The 20,707-nt window shown below is 41.3% G+C and overlaps 1 protein-coding gene across 3 annotated transcripts in view; it reads left to right on the top strand.

The window, feature by feature from the left end:
* Positions 1-662: 662 nt before the first annotated feature.
* The window catches only part of CNOT6 (CCR4-NOT transcription complex subunit 6), a 34,920-nt gene continuing 14,875 nt past the window's right edge, over positions 663-20,707 (top strand). The window contains exons 1-4 of one of the 3 annotated variants that reach the window (XM_064521073.1): positions 663-856; positions 2,612-2,992; positions 15,667-15,780; positions 19,083-19,269. In XM_064521073.1, coding sequence (XP_064377143.1) covers positions 15,669-15,780; positions 19,083-19,269 — 299 coding nt within the window. In that variant the 5' untranslated portion in view covers positions 663-856; positions 2,612-2,992; positions 15,667-15,668. Of the gene's footprint in view, positions 857-987; positions 1,037-2,611; positions 2,993-15,666; positions 15,781-19,082; positions 19,270-20,707 lie in introns of those variants that run through there. The other 2 variants (XM_064521072.1, XM_064521071.1) reach the window with 2 other exon arrangements.

Below are 20,707 nucleotides of genomic sequence, written 5' to 3'. Positions count from 1 at the left end.
CATATAAAAGACATCTCCATTCATAAAAGGCATTGAACACGCTCTCCGCATTTTGCCTGAGCACGTATACTGCAAGTTTGGGTTCTTACTGATTCTTATCTATGCAGGAGAGTTTAAAGTTGCTAAAATAAATGGTTATTTTAATTAGGCTTCCTGGAGTTGCGCTAAAAGTGGTTTCACTGATATATACTGATATATTACTGGCTTAATATTTGAAATATAGATGAAACGTTCCTCTTCTGCCCCCTCTGTCCCACAGCTCGCCCAGCTCCTGGCGCAGGCCCGGCTGCAGGCGCCTCTCCCCGGGGAGCACCCGGCACCAGCCCCCGCAGCAGCCCCCCAAACCCGCTTTCCACGCCGCGCTCCCCCCCGTTTCTGCCCGGATCTCCCCCAAACCGCCCCCCGGGCCCGGCTGCGGCCCCCCCGCAGCGTCTCCCCCGACCCGACCCGACCCGCCCCGGCGCCGCTTCCCCCCTCCCTTTCCGAGCCCACCGGCGCCCCCCAGGCCCCGCGGCTCGCCCCGGCCTCCAGCGCCGGCCCCCGCCGAGGCCCGGCTGCCCCGGCGCGCTCCCGCTCCCGCTCCCGCTCCCCCCGCAATGGCGCGCGGTGTGGGCGGCCGCGGCGGGCGGGGCGCGGGGAGGCAGGGCCGGAGGAGGCAGGGCCGGCCCGCCCGCCGCCGCCGCCGCCACCACCACCACAATCAGCACCAGCACCGCCATGATGCTTGTTTGCTTTCAATGAGTGTGAGGAGGAGGCGTGGGGGGGCCGCTCTCCCGTCCGGCCCGCGGCAGGAAACAAAGAGCCAGGCAGGCGGCGCGCAGAGGGCGGCGGGGGGACGGGGATGCTGCAGCCACAGGTAGGGGCCGCCGCGGCGCCCCGTCTCGCCTCCCCTCCCCTCCCCTCCCCTCGCCTCGCGGGGGGGCTCGTGCTCCGGGGGGCGCTGGCGGGGGGGGGCGGGGAGGAGTATTAATGCTGGGCCGGGGGGAGGGGAGGGGCGTTATTATGGCGAGCGGGGCGCGCTGCCCGCCGGGGGGAGGTAGGGCGGGGGGGGGGCTGGGTCTCCTCAGAGTTTGGAGGGAGGTTCCCCCCCCCTCCCCCGGGCCGAGGGGGGGTCGCTGGGGGCGGGGGGGGTGTCAGCGCTGCGGGCCGGGGCTGTTGCGGCGGCGGCCGCCGCGCAGGCCCCTCCCGGCGCGGCGGGGCCGGGAAGGGAAGGGAAGGGGGTGCGGGCCCGGCGGCGGCGCGGCCGCGGGCGGCGCTGGAGGCCGCGGGGCGGGGGGGGTGCGCGGGCGGCGTGTCCCGCCGGCGGACGCAGACAGGTAAACACCGGTGCGGCGGGCGAGCGCGCAGGGGGAGCGGGCAGGCTGCCGGGCTCGTTTGCACGGGGGAGGCAATTAAGGGAAATTAGCCTAATGACGTCTGAAAGCCCGAAGTTATTGCTATTATTTTTTTTTCTAACTGTGCAATTGAGTTTAAAATAATTAAACAAAGACGGGGGGGGGGGGGGAAATGACATCAATCTGACAACCGTCCGCCCGCACTCGGAGCGCAGTTCCCCACTTCCTGAGAGGGCCGGATCGGGCTGAGCGCCCCGCCGCCCCCTCGCCTGAGGCGCGGGCAGCGCCTGGCCGCCCGGGGCGCGGCTGGGGCCGGCGGCGGCGGGCAGCAGCGGCCTAGCTGGCGGCGCGGAGACTGGAGCGGCCCTGCCAGCGCTCGGCGGAGGGGAAGGGGGGGGCGTGACGGACGGCGCGGCCGGCCAATGCGGGCAGGCGGGGGGCGGGACTTGCGCGGGCACGTGAGGCCGGGGGACACACACATGCAGGGGTAAACAGAGGGGAATTGGGACGGCGGCGCCCGGAGGGGTCACCTCCCCCTGCGCCGGGGTGGGGGGGAACGCGTCGGGCTGCGGCGCTTGGGAAGAGGCCGTTATTCCCCGATGGAGCTGATGAGGGGAGGAATCCTTCCTGCGTGCGTTGGTCCCCGTGCACCTGCCCCGGAGTCTGCAAACCGGAGCCGACGGGAGGCTTTTTGTGCTGCGTGCGCTCTCGGGGCGTGAGGAAATGCGGGGGGAGCGCCCCGAGGTCCGTCTGCCGAGATTGCCTTCACGCTGACTTCTCTCGCTTATAATTTCTTAGAAAATTTTAAGTCTGGGGCCATATAAGCCTTTTAAAAACCCCATTTCTATACCTCGGTGTTGCCAACACGCTTCATCAGTAACTTTTCCACGAGTGTTCAAAATTGGTACAGAGCTTACTCTGCTTTCTGCAATATAAAAAGTGTATTCAGAGCAAACATAGTAAAGCAGGCTTGTATTATTTTTAATGAACATCTGTATTTCTGCAGATGCACAAAAAATTGCATACTGAAAATATAAGTGCATAGGCTGGCATTTGCTTTGTGACTAGCAGGTTTTCTGGGTTTTGGTTCTTTGATTTTTTTTTTTTTTTTGAGGGTTACTTTCTTGATCTAGACTTTGCCACCATGGGTAACTGTAATTCAAAATTCAAGGGATTAAGAAATACCTGTGGTATTTATCTGGCTTAAATATGAAGACATGCAAGTGTTGACTGGTAATTGTATTGTATCTTGCATTTTTTTTTGTTTTTCATTCTAGAGCAGGTCTCGTAATTGGGAATTTATCAACATTTCCACTGGGGTAATTTTACAGGATTATCCACCCTCTGTTCTTCCTGCTGGTTCATCTGGACTCTGTGGAGTTTGCTGCTAGCAATGAAGCCTTCTGTGGGGGTTTATTCATGCTATTACTGAAATGGAGCCCTTCGCGTTTGGATTAACTCTTTATTCACTTTGCACCTGAATCACTTGGATCAGTCCATTTGTAAAAAAGGATACTACCATGCATCTCTTTTCTGTTTGCATATTGAAGTTGAACTCTGAGTACAGTCTTGACGTGTTCAGGCTGTTTACTTTGCTTGAATTTTAGAGGAAGAACTGAAATATAAAGATAGATGAGACTGTAATACTGCGTGGGCAGGTAAATACTTTTGACATTTTATATAAAAAGACTTAAAAACATGTCAGAAAGGATCACGAATGAGTGTGGTACCCATAGAACTGTTCTGGATATTGGGAGGACTTTTTCTTCTAAACAAGTGCAATGTTCATGATGGGAAATGCTGCCCTTAAAATGAGGTAGAAAGCTCCCAAGAGTGAACGAACTAAAAACTATTTCCCAACTCAACAATAAAAGCATCCATTTTATAAAGCATGGCAGTGTAAATAAAAACAGGCTATAGCCTATCACTAGGAACACCAAAATGCGAAGTATTTTTGTTTGTAGTGCAGTGTGTCTTATTACTTGGGTTACCACGGTGCCTAGGAGGCCAGGAGGTGAACCTGAATTCCTCGTTCAGGTTGTACAGCACCTGCTACAACCGGCAGCCCCTGCTGCAGAGGCTGTAGGCCTGCTTCTTCTGTTTGCTAACAGGCTATTGAAATCTAAATTTATTCTCTTACTCGTTTTGTCATGTAATTTTGGCTGTATGTGCATATATGTACAATTTGTACCGTAACATCCCTGGTCCAAAGGGGACCAATTTAAGTGAAGGTTGTGCACAGACTGTATTTTTATGAATGAAAGCTACTTTCGCTCTCTATAGTCTAGGTACATATTTTGCAAGAATTAACCCCATAATTTTTTTGCTAGGAGAAATGTACAGAGCCCAAAGGTGGTAATTATGTATGAGTTGGAAAAGTAACACAGACCTTAAAACCCCACAAGAATAATCTCTGCAGACCCTGTTTTTAGTCAGCCCTTGCCCTGTGGCATACAATGTATCTTGTCTTTTTTTGATCTGTGTATTGAGATCTTAAACCATGAAGAGGTCTTTAGACTGGATTCAGTAATGTTAGTTATGCATTTTGACACTGAAAATACTGTGTGATTTTAGAAGTTTTATACTTAAGTACTTGAACTGACTCACCATAGGGTTTAGTTTTGTATTTCCTCTTTGATATTGGTGCTGCTCACTTGGAAGTGTGACTATTGTACAATATCCTGCAAGATTATTAGCATTGTATTAAGTCACAGAAGTTATGCTCTTACATTGAAATTAGGTTGTAGAAGTCTACTTACTTGGGTGCCTGCATTCACAGTTTCTACATTGAGAGATTTCTGCATTTAAAACCTTGTAGAGTTTACAAATGCTTAGGCAGGTCCCTTAGAAAAAGCTGTTTAAATGCTTGACATGCACTTCTGAGCATTAATAACACTTCCAAGATAGTGCTCGTTTAAAAAAAAAAACAAAACAAAAAAAAAACTTGGCAACAACTTCATTTTCTCTTTTGTAACACTGCAACATGAATCCTTTTTTTAATACCTCAGAGGGCTTTTTTAGTGAAGGAATCAAGGAGGGATGAGGAGCAGAAAATGTATACATAGTTGTTTACTTTGGAAATGAAGTACTTGCTCTTAGGATTCCAGTTCATGCTATAATGGAGATCAGCAGGAAGAGTGTTTTTTGGTTTGTCTGGTTGTGTTGCTTTGCTTTGTTTTGTTTTAGGCTGAGAAACCCCTTAGCTATTTTATGGAGGCTGTTATCTAGGTGTAGGTGATCAGAACTTTGACATTATGGTGGTTCTCTTGTGCATCTTCGTTTGACTGTGTTCCTGACGTGCAAGCTTAACTCTGCAAGTTAAACAGGTTCCTGTTAAGCCTGTTCTAAATATTTTATACCGTTTTCCAATATCAGCATCTCCAGGTCCTCCCTCAGCTCTTTGCTGCCTTGCTAAGGAGAGGAGGGAAGCTCGGTGTCAGCTTGAAGACTGGGGGTTTCTGGAACTGCTAAAGCAATGTGATGGTTCATGCTGTTAGGATACTTCATCTTGTCATAGTTAGAAGACCATGATGCATACCATAATTTAATGCACTGCACACTGCAAGTAATCTGCGTAGCTTTCCTACTTTAGATATCTTGGAAAATATACTAATGAACAAAGCACTGATCCTGCAATTTCAGCTGACTTAAGTGGAGCTCCAGAAGAGCACCCCTCCGCATAGATCGGTTTGCAGGGTCAGGGATCAGACACAACGCTTTATGAGCTGGCTGCAGTTCACAGGCAGATTTTTTTCATATGTATTTTGGAACACATTGAAAGGACACCTACAAAGACAGGAAGGCTTGAAACTAAACAAACAAAACGATGTTTGAGTGTATACAGTCTGATCTCTATCACCTGTCAGAACAAGGAGACTGCATAGTAGATGGCGAAATACTAAAAAGTATTAAGATGTTTTATGCCAAACTGTGACCATTAATACTTTTAATAATTTCTTAAGAAGTTTCAGCAATTGTCATCCACCTGTAGCTACACAGCAGAGGACCTCAACAAAGCAAAGGTCCAGTGGACTCAAAGAGAGGAATTTCAGGGCTGCCCTAATCATAACTGGTCTGTAAATAGACGAGTAGTTTTAGGGACAAGTGTTTTTAGGAACAAGTGTTCTGGGTGAAGGATGATTAAAACTAGATAGTAAAGATAGTTAAAGCTAAATCTTTGCTTTGCTGAGGAAAGTCATGAAAGATCCCTCTTTGGAGACTTAAGAACTGATTTTACAATATAATTGTCAGTCATGGCATAGGTGTAGCTGGTTTCCTGGGAATAGGCTAGATAACCCCTGTTTTTCTCCTCGTACTACTGTTATACCAGTAGGGAATAAGAATAGTAGTATGTGAAGACTTTTCTCCAGTGGCTAAACTGGGAAAATTGCTGCGCTGCTTGCTCATGACCTGTACACAAGCTGTGTCAGTGCAGCCATCTTTGGAATACTACTGAAAACAACCAGTGACATGGCTGGATTTTTTCCTTTTTTTAAAAAACAACAACGAAACTCACTTCCTTACCTGGATAATATCATTGTTGTGGTTTACAGCATTGTCTCTCAAACAGCTGCATCCACACGACTGAGGGGGGTGATGAAGTGGAACACAGAGGATAGGAAAAAAAATCGTAGTTGGCCTCGCCACTCGAGAGCGGTTGTGGAGCAGCATTGTCAGCCTTGGTGGTTGAATTTGAAGTGAAAACAATCTATGAATAGCCTGGCTGCTTGTGTCAGGATGTGGCTAGAGGGGTACGGCGAGAGCTGTGTGAACTAGCGCTGTGATGTGCTGAACTTGAGTTAGTTTAGCACCTCTAATATTTACGAGCATTTAAATAGCTAGAAACTGTGTTTAGGAAGGGGAAGTGTTTTGGAGCTAGATTCTGAAGTCTTTTGTCAAGCTTTCGTTCAGGTCATCCCTATGGCAGGGTTGCTGAAAACAAACTAATGAGTGAATTTCATCCAAAATAGTTGGGTTGTGTCTTACCTTGTGAGCTAGCTCCATTGCAAGGCTCAGAGAGCAGAATAATGCTGTGTGTGGTAACTTTGTATTTGCACCTCAAAACAACAACGTGGAAATTATTCTGCAGATGCATAAAGGCAAATGTGATAAGGAAACTTAGGGGTATAAACGCCAGTATTGAGAATGGTTTACAATTTGCATTGGACCAAGATAACTAATTATGTAGTGCTCTTTCTATTCTAAACAAAAAGTTAACCTATTTCATGTTTTCACGAGTAATCATACTACATTTTCAAATATGATGGCCTGGGCACAATGTGTGGAATAAGAGATAGTATTACATCAATGCTTCAGAGCATAAGATCGTTTTCACCGGCTTTCTGAGGATATTTGTAAGTGAAGCTTCTGAGCCTTGGTCTCAGCACGTATTTGCCCTCATAAAACTTGAGGCTGCGTTTTAAGATAATCCCTCAATTTAAAGCTGATCTTTTAGGTTCCATCTTATTTATACAGTATATAATTATGTAATGTAAGTATATTCTTAATGTAATTAGTTAACCTGGTCTTTAAATGTATTGACACTACAGAATATGGTAAAATAGAAAATAGGAAATTCTGAATGTTGTAAAGTACTTGTATTAACATACACTTCTAACTAATATATTTCAGCCAAAGTGTTTCTAGGGATACCAGTTAAAGGTCAGTCTTTGCGTTGCGATTTCGTTTTGCATTAGTGTTTGTTTTGTATACAGCAGCCTTTTACTATAGGCATAATTATGTATAATTGCTAATAATTAAGATAACTCTTCTAGTCATCTGGACTGTATGTTGTGCTGCGAACATTTGGACATGGTATTTCTAATGATTAGATGTTGTGCAGGGTAAGAGGAGGGAATTTGAGTTATCATGATTCTGACATAAATTAGGATGTTGTTTTGTAGATCTGACAAAAAGATGGAGCAGTCAAGGACCTGCGTGCTGAAGCATGCTTTCGGTACTCCTTGAACATCTGAGAGTGCTTATTTGAGCCCGAACTGGCCTCTATAGCAACTAAACTTGGAAATGAAAATTGCTTTTTTTGCATGTTTTGGCACTCGTGAAACTGTGATATATAAGTTTTTCCACTCCTTCCAAGGTTCAGAGGTGGATTCCCCTCCTCTCTCCATTAAAACAGTGACCTATAAGGTGCTCATCTGTGAGCTGGTCGTGGTGACAGGTAGAGCAGGGGGTGGCTGGGCTGGCTGTGCGAGGCAGAAGCAGAGGTTTGGAAAATAGCAGTTTCCCTACCCCCACCACGCACCTCATAACTATGGAGTTTGCCTTTCTATAAAGTAGTTGAGAAGGACAAACAAACCTTAATCAAATTTAAAGTGCCCAGGGGTTAAAATCTAATAATAGAGTTTTCTTAAAAAGATGAATTGACTGATGTTGGACTTAATGCAACTTAGAGCCTGATCTCGAAGGTGCCATGCTGTTCTATTGTCTAATCACATCGTCTTCATTTGAAAACAGCAAATGTATCCTTTAATTTTTATGGCTCAGTCAATCTAAAGCAGATGCTTTGCTTTTCTTACATTTCAGCAGGGCTGTGTCTCATTTTAGTCAGCTTCAGTTAGGTTAAGGACCTTGCAGGACTCCAAAATTCTTGAAAGAATATTAAAACATTTTTGTTAACCTCTACATTTACCATAGTAGAATTTACTGATGCATGAAATCAGGTAACCTGATTTTGTTTGATTAATTGTAATTCAGGCAGATTTGCATAAGGTAATGTATATTGATTTCACAAATATCTTGTATTTACTTATCTTTACATATCCATAATGCATAGTCACATTCAGCCACATTATCTAAGTCAGCAAAAGAGGAAGGGTAAGTTGTGGTTTGGTGTTGGCAGTCATGTGAAATTCTAGTTTTAGAGCTCCTCAAAATATGATGAAGAAGCATTACTTCCCTGATGAAGTCATTATACTATGCTAACAGCTCCTAAAATGTGGTCCTACCAGGGAAAAGAGCATTTGGAATGAATCAATTGATTTAGTGTTGGGAACTCAACAGCATTTCTTTACATTATTCCATCATTAGGCTATAAATTGGGTTAAAGGAGTCTAGGCTTTTTTCCCCACACGTTATAGTTGAACCCCCTGGGAGTGGGGGAGTGTTTCAGGAATCGCACTTGAGCTGCTTCCATGTCGTACTCCGGTTTCGCCTGTGCAAGCAGCTGTGATGTGCCATCCCTCCCCACTCGAGGTCAAAGTAAATCTTTAATTCAGAGTGTGTATTCTGAAAAGAATTAGGGTGTTATTCTTTAGCTAATAGTCCAGTCTCTCACATTTCCTAATTTTGTATTCTCAGTACTGTGTACTTAGTGTAAGGAAAATTACTTGAATACCTGTATTTTAAGCAATGCCAACAGAGTTTACACTATTCAACAAATAAATAGGTGTTTATATAACAGACTTGATATTTACCTAAGAGTAGCATACTAATAGGAAAAAAAGTGTATGTTTTCTTGCAACACTAATTTTTTTTGTGTGTTTCAATAGAGCAATGCTGTTAGCTCATACAATAGTAAATGTAAGATTGTGTGTCAATACATAGTCAAGTCTTCAAATTTCTTTTTATTCAACATCAAAGTATGTGTAGTTTTAGTTCTAATATGCTTTAGTAAGGATTTCTCTGATTTGAAGAAGCTTTAGTTCTTTTAGATTTTTATCTTTTAAATGATGGTTTACACCTGCATTTCTGAACTTTAGTTTATCTGCTTGCGCAGTTACGTGTTGTAGCAAAATATAACCACAAGCTATTTTTCACAGCAGGATATGAGTACTGTTTCATGTTACTGAGTATACCTGCTAATAGTTAGGGGAAATCCAGAACTGTAGGTGTAAGTTAAGATTTATTTTCAAAATGTAAAGTTTCAATTTAATATATTCTGACTAAGACATTGCTAGAAATAAGATTGGCATGAAATTTAGGAGAAAGGGAGGGACAATCTATCAGACATACAGAAAAATCATTTAATTCCCTGTACTATGTACAGTTTAAGGTTTATTTATTTTTTTACTGTCCTCCAACATCATCTTAAATGGGAGTTAAACTGAAGTATATAAATTTTATTTCATGTGATACTTGAGGTTCAGCTGTGTTATGTTGAGGACTTGCTTACTTCCTCTTTCATCATGTTACCTTGCCTATGAATTTTTCTCCCATTATTTTTTAGGGTTAAAGATAATAATTATTGTCTATACACAGAATAGACTGAGGACAAAAACAGCCATTGGCTCAACTCATCAATTCAAGCGTGTGCGATTCTGCAGCTCCTGAGCTTTGCCATCAGCCTGTTCAGCTTCTGTTGCTCTTTGTGAAGAGGAAGTAGATGTCGCAGCTCGTCATCCCAGCCGGGGACAGGGCCCGTTCGCGTGGCGTGGTTGCTTCATTTGCCTGTAAAAGCTGAACTATAATGGAATTCCCATAGACCTTTGTAGCATGCTAAGTAAAATGCCAACAGTGAGAGGACCAGGAAAGTGAGATAAGCTTGATCTATTTTGGAAAAGCACTTGTTCAAAGAAAGGGTTGTATTTATTTCACCAGAAATGAGCATACTCTAAGGAACAACTTAGCAATCCATAGGCTTTTTTATACTAAACATTGATACACAATATTATCAAGTTAGCATGAAATTTTTTTTTCTCATAAGTGTAGTAGCTATTTTTTTAGATGTACTTCTGTCTTGCATTCCTGATAAAGAGGGTCACTACTTGGAGTTTAAAGCACTAACTTTTACGCTTTCTAATAAAGCTCAACAGTAGAGATTTTTTAACCCTGTTAGGTACAGGTTAGCATTTTTCATCTGCCTATACATTTTTAGAACTGCTACAGCTTTAAATTATCTAAAAAGCAGTGTACTTTGACTTCAGTTAGGATTTTAGACTTTGTTTAGTGTTACTATTTAACTAATGCATGGATGATGGCAGTTGGAAGCAAGATTTTGCTTTCTGCTGTGCAAGAACAGATTTCAGGTAGGTGTGGCCAGAAAGACAATTTATGTTGCTATGTTTGCAATCCAGTCAACAGCTGTGCTGCAAATCCACACTTACACTACTATTATGATACACAAAGCTAGACCCCCTGAAATCTTTTTTTTTTTTCTTTTTTTCCCTTTCCCCCTTAGCTTTAGCCAGTTTAACTGTCTTAACCAGTTCCTTTTGTTGGCAGGCAGAAGTCAGTGCTGATTCAAGAGCAAAGTGGAAATACGCAGTCCTGGGGAGGAAGGAGCTGCCGCAGGACCAGCTTAGTTCTGCTTAATCTGTTGTAGAACCACAGTGCAAGTGGCTGGAGGGGGGGGGAATTGAAGAGATGGAGGAGGATCCTAAATTAACTTTGATTTCAAGACATACCAGTTGATTTAAGAAATGCTTATATTTGTGGGAAAAGCCATTGGATTCCATTTTGAAAGGAAATTTTGGATTCCTTCAAGGTTAAAGGCACAAGGTTGCAAGTGAATAGTTTGGTATGAACTTCCAGTATTAAGAGTTTGGAGAGAACAACTTTCTCATCTGCTATCATTTTCTTACAAAGTCTTTGGCCAGCTTAAGGGTTTATAATTAATTGGAAGTGCTGCAGATTGCTCTCTTTATCCTGCTATTTTTCAGGAGTGCAGAAGTCATTTATTTGGTAGGTCATACTGCACTGCATAGATAAATGAAAAATGCACTGAAATTATCCTGTTACTTAAAATTTAACTTTGTTAGATCTGGATTTGCATAGTTGAGTCACTGTTTTTAATTAAAGTAACAAGAAGTTTGAGTAATTCTGCACTTGCTGTGGTGTGGTTCTACTTTGTTTATTTCTTCTTCTTGGCTGTCTTCTGATCTACGTCAGCTTAGTAGTGTCCCCTACCTCTCCCCCAGAAATCAAAATAAGTAATATTTGTCAAGAAGTTTTGGAAGCCGGTTTCTAATCTTTCAGCATTGTGAACACGAGGTATTTCTGAAGGTCCTCCTGTGTTTGTACATGGGCTTGGTAGATGCTGCTCAGTGAGTACTCGGAGTTCTTTCTGAATGGTTGATTAGATCAGATAAAGTTAAAATTCCATCCTAACGTTAACCCATGGTGCTTTCACTTGTTCGTTGTTTTCTCCGAAGTTTTGGAATTCAGGGTTTTTTTGCCTAGTTTAAATTGTGATACGGAAGAAACCGGTGTTTCTAGAAGAGTGTTTTTTTGTTTTTTGTTTTTTTAATAGTGAACTTGCTATCTGTATGTGTATTTATAATAAAGTTAACACTTAAATGACTGATAGCCCATTTGGCCTACGGTAGTTGTCTAATGCATTTAGTTTTGAGATAGAGTTAATTCATCTGTATTATTAAAGAAAGTGTTTCAAGACACAAAGAACTGCTGTAGTATTTTCTGTTTTTTAAAAAACTAGCTCCCCTCTTACTCTAGAAGTACTGCTTACCTAGCTGGTTTGATTAAGTCCTTCTCTTCACCACCCCCAATTTCATAAAAATGGCAGAAGGGGAGAACAGGAAAAAAGTCATACCCTTTTCCTTGACCTCCAAGCAGTTTTTCCAGACTATCCCTTCTCCATTTTAGAGGTAATATTTATTGGCAGTTTATATAGTTACCTGGAGCATTAAGTACCTGTTAGTCCAATTTCCACCTTTTGCCTTCCTACATGTAGGCTAGAAGACCATTAACCGTTCCAGTCTTGTCAGGGAAAAGTCTGAGCTTTTTTCATTTGTCTGGGTAGTAATGTAGCTAAAGAGAGTTGGCCTTCTGGCAACCCATCCAAATTCTTCTCTTCTAGGCAAGAGAGTAAGGAGCGTTAATTCTGTGTTAGGATGGTGACCTGGGGGGGAATGGACAGCCAGATATCTCTTAAGCTCTTAAGCGCTTCTGTTTTCACAACTATTTAAATACAATTTTAATAACCTGGCACAAGACAGTAAACAATTTCATTTGCATTTAAACATATTCAAATATCCTCCTTCATTGAATTTGTATAGTCTGGGATGTGTTCTGGGCATCTCTGCTGTATCTTTTATAAAGATTTTCTCCTTTCCCAACTAGCTTATTCCACATAATCAAAGCCTAATTTTGGGTGGTGCTCTCCACAGGCTATATAACTGAACAAATACATTATAACTGAAAATAACAGGTGATAAGCTTTTTGGAAAAAGAGACCTAAATTGTCATCACATTAGCTACATTATCAAAGATGCAGTTATTCATGGCCATAAGTTTGTTCAGCACTATTTTATGGCTCTTACTTAAAATTGCTTTAGTCTGACAAAACTCTATCGCTTAATCTGATGGCTTCCTTGTCAGATGTTTGCCTCAGCGTTTAGCTGTGGCAACTCAGCAGGTTTTAAATTGAGGAATTGGGGGATGGAGAAGGGACAAGAGACAGTGATGGCTCGTAAAAGAGCCTGATGGCTTTTTTGAACTACTCCATGCTGTGTGAAGTTGTGAAATGTGATTCAAGGTACCATACTAGTGTTTTATGATGACCTATGAAATGTGACTCACAATTGGCCTTGCTGTCAGGTCCTGAGAAGTCTTGAACTGTGTGTGATCGATAGAGGTGCACTAAAATGTGGCATGACAATTTGCCTGCTTTTCTGGAGTGGCTGGTATCAGTGGTGCCCGTCTGCGACTGAGCAGCTAGATGCCACCCTGTGTAGCTGCTCCAGTAGTCCTTAAGCAAGGAGAAGGCTCCCTCATGCATTTGCTGCTTTTTGTCCTCTTGCTAATCCCAAGCACTAGAGAATTGCCCCCTTTGAAGGGCAGCAGTGAGAAAGGGGAAAATGGCCAGAGCTGGGATGCTGGTCGAGGGTGGTGACGTGGATGAACTGGGTCATGAGGAGCCAACGTGAAAACCTTCGGTTCTTAAATCTCTGCAAGTGTTACAGTGCACATTAACAAAACCCACCGGAAAAGTATGTCATCCTCTCCTAGTAGCAAGGAGTGAAATATACTGCTCAGCGAGTCTGTTAATTAGTGCGTGTGATTGACTGTGCTCTAGGGATTATTTGTATTTCCGTACTGAATGAGAGTTCTGTCTCTAGTATACCTGCTTCATTTCTGTGTAAAACTGGAGCAGTCTTACTAAGGCAGGAGCTGCAGGAAGAGAAAGCATCTGATGACCAAGGAGGTTGAGTGATTCCTGAAAATCTACACTGTTTCTGTGTGATACTGCCTTCGTGGAAAAGCTTACTCGTTTATAGCAATTTCATAAGAGATGCTTTATACATCACTTTTGCCATGTATTATTACACTAGCTAGACTTACTTTGGGGAGAAGTTAGGTTTTTGCCTTTCTAGGGGTCAGAATTGAATCTTATCTCCTTTAATCAACTTAGTTTAAAGAGAAAAGTATTGTATTTTATGATTCTAGTATTTTAGGCACTCAAGTATCTTCATTCTTTAAGGAGCTGAACCCACTTGGTATTCATAATTTCATCATTTGACCTCTAATTCACATTTTAAAGGGGAATTTCATTTCACTGTGTAAATCTGCTCTTGACCAACAGTGGGAGTGGGAAGGGGAAGGAGTGTAAATTAGTAGAAGAAAGCAGCTGTTGTATTAAAGTAAGCATTTGGCACCTTAAAACTTTATTCTAATTAAGACACATAATTGGCTGTAAAAAAATTTTTTTTAATGTGTGAAGTAAACATTTCCAGCAAATTCAATAAACGGAAAATAAATCTGGTCGATAGCCTAATCCAGTAGGGATTATTGCTTCTTTATTTTGTGTACAAGTACTACATTTCTTCTGATATAGTCGTTCTGGCCAAGGATATGAAAAAATTGATATGGTAGAAAATATTAAAAGACGTGGTAGACTATCTAGGAGTAACTGTGGTTTTGACCAGCATAGCTTCCTCTGTATCGAGTGGTTTTGGCTAGTTTTATAATATTTCTGTAAACTGCAATTTGGTGAGTATGACAGTATCAACTCCAGACGAACTTTTAAGGGATTTGTTTCTAAATCCTGTCTGAGCTAGTGGTGTTTAATTGCCTTCTCTATTGTATATAGATCACTTTATAGCTGGTTGCCTGTACCCTTCTGTATATATGTGAATGTGGCAGTGTAAGATGGTTGACTCTTTGAAATAAAAGCTTTTAGGTATGTGTGGAGCCATGGAAAAGCATTGCTTTTATTTGTGATAATTGCTATTTATATTGGAAATAGGAATGTAACTTAAAAAGCTATGTAATTTAAAAAAAGCTAATAAGTAAATGATTATTTATTTATTTAAATCAAAATATGTTAAAGCTGGTTTTGCTCTTCATTTAGGCTGACTAAAGTGCAAATGTTTTTCTCTTGGGATGGAGGAATAATGGTACAAGGAAGGTTATAGCACAGGACTCCAGTATTGAGGCAGGAATGGCTTTTTTCTCCCTCCTCTTTGCAGTGAGACAGCACAAGTGTGCTAGTGTATAGGAGTGCTGGCAGGAGGCTTTTTCTGAGAGGAATTTTTGCCACTTCTATTTCAGAGTTCACCATTGAATGTAGTAAAATGTGATAAGAGATTTGGAAATGTTTCTGGAAAAGTTAGCAGGAATGACGTGGAAGGGAATGAGAGCGATGGAGTTACGTTTCAGTGTTAAACACCTGACAAGAACGAGAGGAATGTCTGCCTCAGATACCGCGTTTTCAGGTTCCAAAAAGCAGGATGAGGGTCAGATTGAAATGCTGTTATTTTGCAAGCTCGAACTGATCTTTCTGAAATCTTGCTGCTTTGCTCGGATGCTGATTCCCATGAGGAGCTGAGAACTGCAGTAAAGCTGGAAATGATAGACGAGATTAATAGCAAATGTTTTCTTTATAGTTTATATGAAGGAGAGTCTTTTGTTGGTGTTCATCAGTTTTTAAGGATATGTTGTTAAAGAATTCAAAAGTGCTTGTTATTCTAAACAGCTTTCTGACTAATTGGGAAAATGGAAAGTCCAAAGCTTATCTTTATGCCTTGGGGCAGTTGCTAGTGCTTTTATTTCTAGAAGTCAATGGTAAAGGAGACTGCAGGTCAATGGATTAAGAGCTTTTGGAAGGATACAGGGGCGTATTCATGAAAGATGGCAAGACAGAAAGTTTATATTGGTTTACAGGCAGATTTTGTTAAATTTGGGGGCGTTAGGCTGTAGTCTGTCATTCTAAGAGCATCAGGAATCTGTTTTTCTGTTTTATAGCACTTTCCTGCTCAGTGAAGTTTGTGAATGGACACAGGAAGGTTATCTTAACTTGACGCTTAAGAAGTATTTGGAGCAAATACCCAATACTGTATTTAACTCTGAAACGGCAGTTACCTGTTAAAGACTTCTCGGTGTAGAATACCGTGTGTGTTTCTCGGTGTCTCCGCAGGAATGCCCAAGGAGAAGTACGATCCACCTGATCCGCGGAGGATGTACACAATTATGTCCTCGGAGGAAGCCGCCAATGGGAAGAAATCGCACTGGGCGGAGTTGGAAATAAGCGGTAAGAAGCCGGCCGTGACCTGGGTTGTTCTCTAAGTGCTATATAGCCACAGCGCTCCGATGGGAAACGCAAGGGATATGAGGGGAGAAGCTGTTGCTCACTCAGTATGGTACGTTCTTCCCTGCAGTAAGCAGATGTCCAGCGCAACGGTAGAAGGTAGACTAAGAAACTGAGGCCTGACTTCTTGAGTTTCTGTTGCATTTTTGGCAGAAGAATTACTGTTTTCCGTCCCCAAAGCACTCTTGTGATGCTGATGCTTGGTAGGGCATGGCGGCCGCGTTTCAGTAGCTGGTGTGTAACCTACGTGTAAGATCCTGCGCTAAGGTTATGATCTCATCCTACTGATCTGGGTTAGAAGCTACCGGTGTGGGGTGGTTGTTCCAGATCCTGGTTCAAGAAAGCGTATCATGTGCCATTTTGGTGCCCCAGAGTCCATCTCTATAACATGTATTAGAGACTTCCATGCTCTGACAGTATGTGGAGTTATTACTAAGCGTAGCTCCTGACAGGTCGTAGGTGTCTGGGTGGAGTTGTCTATGGGCAGGCGAGCCAACATCAGGGCAGAGAGCCACGGCCAGACCTTTGGTGTGCAAAGGGAGGAGGTTGGGTTGGGTTGACATGTAGAGGGTTGTAGGAGAGGTAGGTTGAGGCGGCTGTGGGCATCCTGGTGTTAGGGAAGTTGGGAGAAGGTGAGGACATGGGCGTGAGCTCTTTGTTTAAACAGCCAGCGTTGTGTTTTAAGAAGATGCAATAGGTGAGAGCATGGATTTAAGATCTAATTTGTCAAAGAGAAGAGGGCAGAGGTGAAGAGTGGGGGGAAAAGGAAGATAGGCCTACAAATGCAGAAAGAGAATATGTGGCTTAGCACAACTCTGAAAGTTGGCCAGCCTTATTGTGTGATACCAGCGTGTCCAAAAAATTTGTTTGGCAATCTCTGCCATATATATTTAGATCGGAAAGATTTTTTTCCTGTGAAAGATTAATATATAGACACATGCTGTTACTTGAAGCAGTGTAACAGCATATTATGCTAGTCCATGAGAGTGTAGTTCCTATTGAAGCAGAAGTTTTTGGTTTAAAAGCAGTTGTAAATCTTTGCTCTTGAAGGTTTTTTCTTTTTTTAAGATTACAAAAAAAATCAAAGAACAGTGCAAGCTTTGAGATGCTACTTTATCTGATTTTCAAGAACAGATCCAAAATTAATATTCATAAAAATGAATTCTAACTGAGACTTTCTCTTTCCAACCAGAGACAAGTCTTTCTTGATTTGTAGAGTAACTTACAGTTTTGCTACATCAAGTGTGTTTAAATCAAGGAAATTTAGACAAGTGTTTTAAGAATATAAGAATTATTTTGTGATGTTGTAAATTTAGGCTGAAAAATATGCGTAAATATTTAAATACTGCAAAAATAGTCTTGTAGCGTTTCAAAGTGACTGCCTAGTAGAGAAACTAGTGGAAAGAGGAATAGAAATGGAGCTCGTTGGGTTGTGAGGAGTCTTCCCCTCCAGGTCATTGAATCTGGGTCTTGCTGCAAGCGCCACGTGCCTTTACATGTGAATAGCATTCCCTGCTCAGAGGTTACAGATGCAGAAACCCAGTTAAATGCTGCTTGAAGAAGCTTTAACTTAGGCTGGGATATCCACGTGGACATCTGCTGCCTATGCATAGGAAATGCATTAAGGGATAGCTCTTTCCTTTCATGCCTCTTAATCTTACTGTAGACTGATTCCAGCCAAGTGAGCTGCAGGTGGCCAGGAGGACAGATCAGTGGTGTAGATTGGCACTCCTTTCAGCTCCAAAGCATGCTCTCATCACACTCACCTTTTTGCATTGTGGTGGGGGAGGTGTTAATTCAATTTTAAAAAATCAAGATGCAAGGAACTCTTGATTTGCATTCGAAAACCTTTAAAGAGATTTCTGAATGAGCATTACAGTAGAATGAATCCTTTAAGAACTATAGAGATTTCCCTTGCAAAACAAAATGCAACAATGGTTTTGTTTTATTAATGTTCATGCTGGTTTTTTTCTGTGAAAAATACTCAGTCATCTGCCACAGAAAGCCATAAATGTGTTAATTACTTCCATCAAAATCCTCTGGTATATCTATCTCCTCTGAAGTTTTAATCATTGAATTTTGAATATCAGCTTTCAAACACACTTGATATAAATTTTAAATTTTCAGTAGGGCTTTTTGTTTGTGTGTTTTAGTGTACAGTTTTGTTATTCCTGTCTTAAAAATGATTCAGATGAAATATGAATAATTCCTTTTCTTTATGCCATGCTCCCTTCAACCTTGACATACCTTGTTAACGGTAAAATTTTAAAAAGGTAACTTGGAGGCAGGGAGAAAATAGGTCAGTTGACTTCAGTGTAGCTTTCTCAGGCAATAAGCATGAGTTGTTTTATTATGAAGAAAAGCATTTAAGGAACGGAGTTATATTTGTATGTAGGCATAATGTTAATCAGAAAGCTATTAAGTCGTAGTGGCTTTTTTGGACAGGCTGTAACAAGTGACACCCCCCCCCCCCCCGCCTTTGGAGAAAGTGATGCTAATAGTCTTCTTTTGATTTCATTGGTAGTAAAATGGCATTTTTAAGTGGAAAAGGAGCCCTTCCTGGAGAAAAGGAAATCTCAGAGAAAAAATGTTTTGGGACCTTTTGATGATACCTCACACTGCTTGCATGCAGCAATAAAAAAAAAAATCTTGATTCTGTAACACAAATCCATGTTTCTGCCCTTCAGTTTATACAAAAATGATACAGGTTTTTTTAATCGCTGGCAATATTTTATGCAGCTTTTAGTAGTATGCCAGATGGAAATCCATGTTTTCAACCAAGCATTTTAGTCACCCCAAATCTAGTACTTCTGTCTGTTCTTGGAGGGATTAATGGCATAGAATAAAGATTTTGGATTTGATGGATGTTACAAAAATTGAAGAAACATCTTGGATCCCAAACCTAAACTGTAATTGAAAAAACCTGTTTCTTAAACCTCTGTTAATTACTGAATTTGTGGTCAGTTACTGAAAATGCCTGTTGTTTTGTACAGGACTTTGAGAAAGACAGTTTTCCAAACCATAGCATGGTTTGGGGAAAAAAAAGTCTAAGCATCCCTGGCAATGCCTTGCATTCTCCGTTATATTGCTGAATTTCTTGGATATGTAGAATTGGTGTGGAATGGAATTTCTATTAAAGAAAATTACAACCCTCCACCCCCCCACACACACTTACAAAATGTGTAATTATTGTTAAACCTAGTTATTTTAAATGCTGTGTTTTCTTTTGTATTTTCCTTCTGCAGGGAAAGTGAGAAGCTTAAGTTCGTCATTGTGGACGCTGACCCACTTGACAGCTTTGCATCTCAGTGACAATTCCTTATCCCGTATTCCTTCAGACATTGCCAAGCTTCACAATCTGGTATATCTGGACCTGTCCTCTAATAAAATTCGCAGTTTACCAGCAGAGCTCGGAAACATGGTGTCACTCAGGTATGTAAATTTTAAATCCTGTTTACTTAAAATCTTTGTAGAACCAGATTGGGCTTTGGTGTCATTTTTATGTTCTAGTTAATAAAAAGCATAATAAATCTCCCCTTCTTCACTTCTCTTACCTGTTGCCCTGAAAACTTAATATACTCTGCAGCTATAGCAGTGCTGTCTGTCTTGTGGTCTCCCATTCCCATGTATGTCAGTACAGCTTGAGCTCTGAAGTGCTCTGTTTGGTAGTGGTCACCCATTCTGTACCTTTCCAAATCAGGTTTCAGCTCTTATGCATCTCTTTCCAAACTGTTTAACAAATCTTTATGTGGAGTTCTTCTCTAAGAAATACTGACACACAAAAAAAAGTCTTTAATTTGTAGTAAGGTAGGAAAAAGATCAGATTAAACACAATCATACCAACTACTATTTGTTTTCCTATTTATTCATCTTTAGTAATTATTCTTAATAATAAGAGTTTTTATTCTCTTGGTTTTATAACAACTGCAGTCTTTCTAACATCGTCAACTTCCTACCTTTGCTATCATGTAATTTCATTCCTGTGTGAATTAGAGACAAAAAAACTCCTATATTATAAAGGCATCTTTTTCTCTTCCATTTTAAAATGTCAAGATGTGCAAAGCTAGCCTGGAATATTACCTCCTTTTGGAAGAGAAACGCGAATAGTCATGACTATTTAGGTTATAATTAGGGCTGCAGCTTTTCAGTCTGATTGTAGAACAATGTTATGTAAGCATATAAATGATTTATGTAAGAGTAAATATTTACAGGCAACATTCTTTTGCCCTTGACCACAAGGAAGAGCCTTATCTTAGGTTTATTAGACATTTACCAGTAATTGACTTCATTGCTTTTAATTTTGAAGACATTTATGGTCAACTTTGTCAAATCCAGAAAATACTGAGTCTAAATTCAATTAAAGTTTGATTAGAAGTAGAAGAGGGGAAAAAAAGAAAGTAAAAAAAAAAACAACAGAAAAATGGACTGCCACTACAGTTTTAATGAAATTGACAGCAAAGCAAGGTAACATGTGCAAATATTAATCAATGTATTTTCTTTAACTTTGGGAAAAGTCTGCTCTGTTGGGGAGTATTAAACTGAATGGTTAAAATTAGTATTAAAAGCTCAATGAAGTCCAAAGCAGTTAAAGTCTAAAATCTTTAATCAGTGAGAACCTCGCAGCTCTCTTTTGTAGCGTGTCGTATATTCGTTTTCAGCTGTAAAGTAGACTGTTCTGAAAAACTGTTTTATGTTACTATTTACTTTAAAGCAGTTATTAGTAATAGCTTTCTTCTGTCCTTTATCCATTGTTCAGATATTGTGACCTAGCAATCCTAAATTTACTGGAATATTCTCAAATTAATCTTTGTACTTCATCAGCATCCTTTTCTTTTTATCGGTCTTTTCTTTTTGTTTTAAAATGGTGCTG

The sequence above is a fragment of the Dromaius novaehollandiae genome, chromosome 15, assembly GCF_036370855.1.
Source record: "Dromaius novaehollandiae isolate bDroNov1 chromosome 15, bDroNov1.hap1, whole genome shotgun sequence".
In the NCBI taxonomy this organism is placed as follows: Eukaryota; Metazoa; Chordata; class Aves; order Casuariiformes; family Dromaiidae; genus Dromaius; species Dromaius novaehollandiae.
This window is presented reverse-complemented; position numbering and strand designations above follow the sequence as displayed.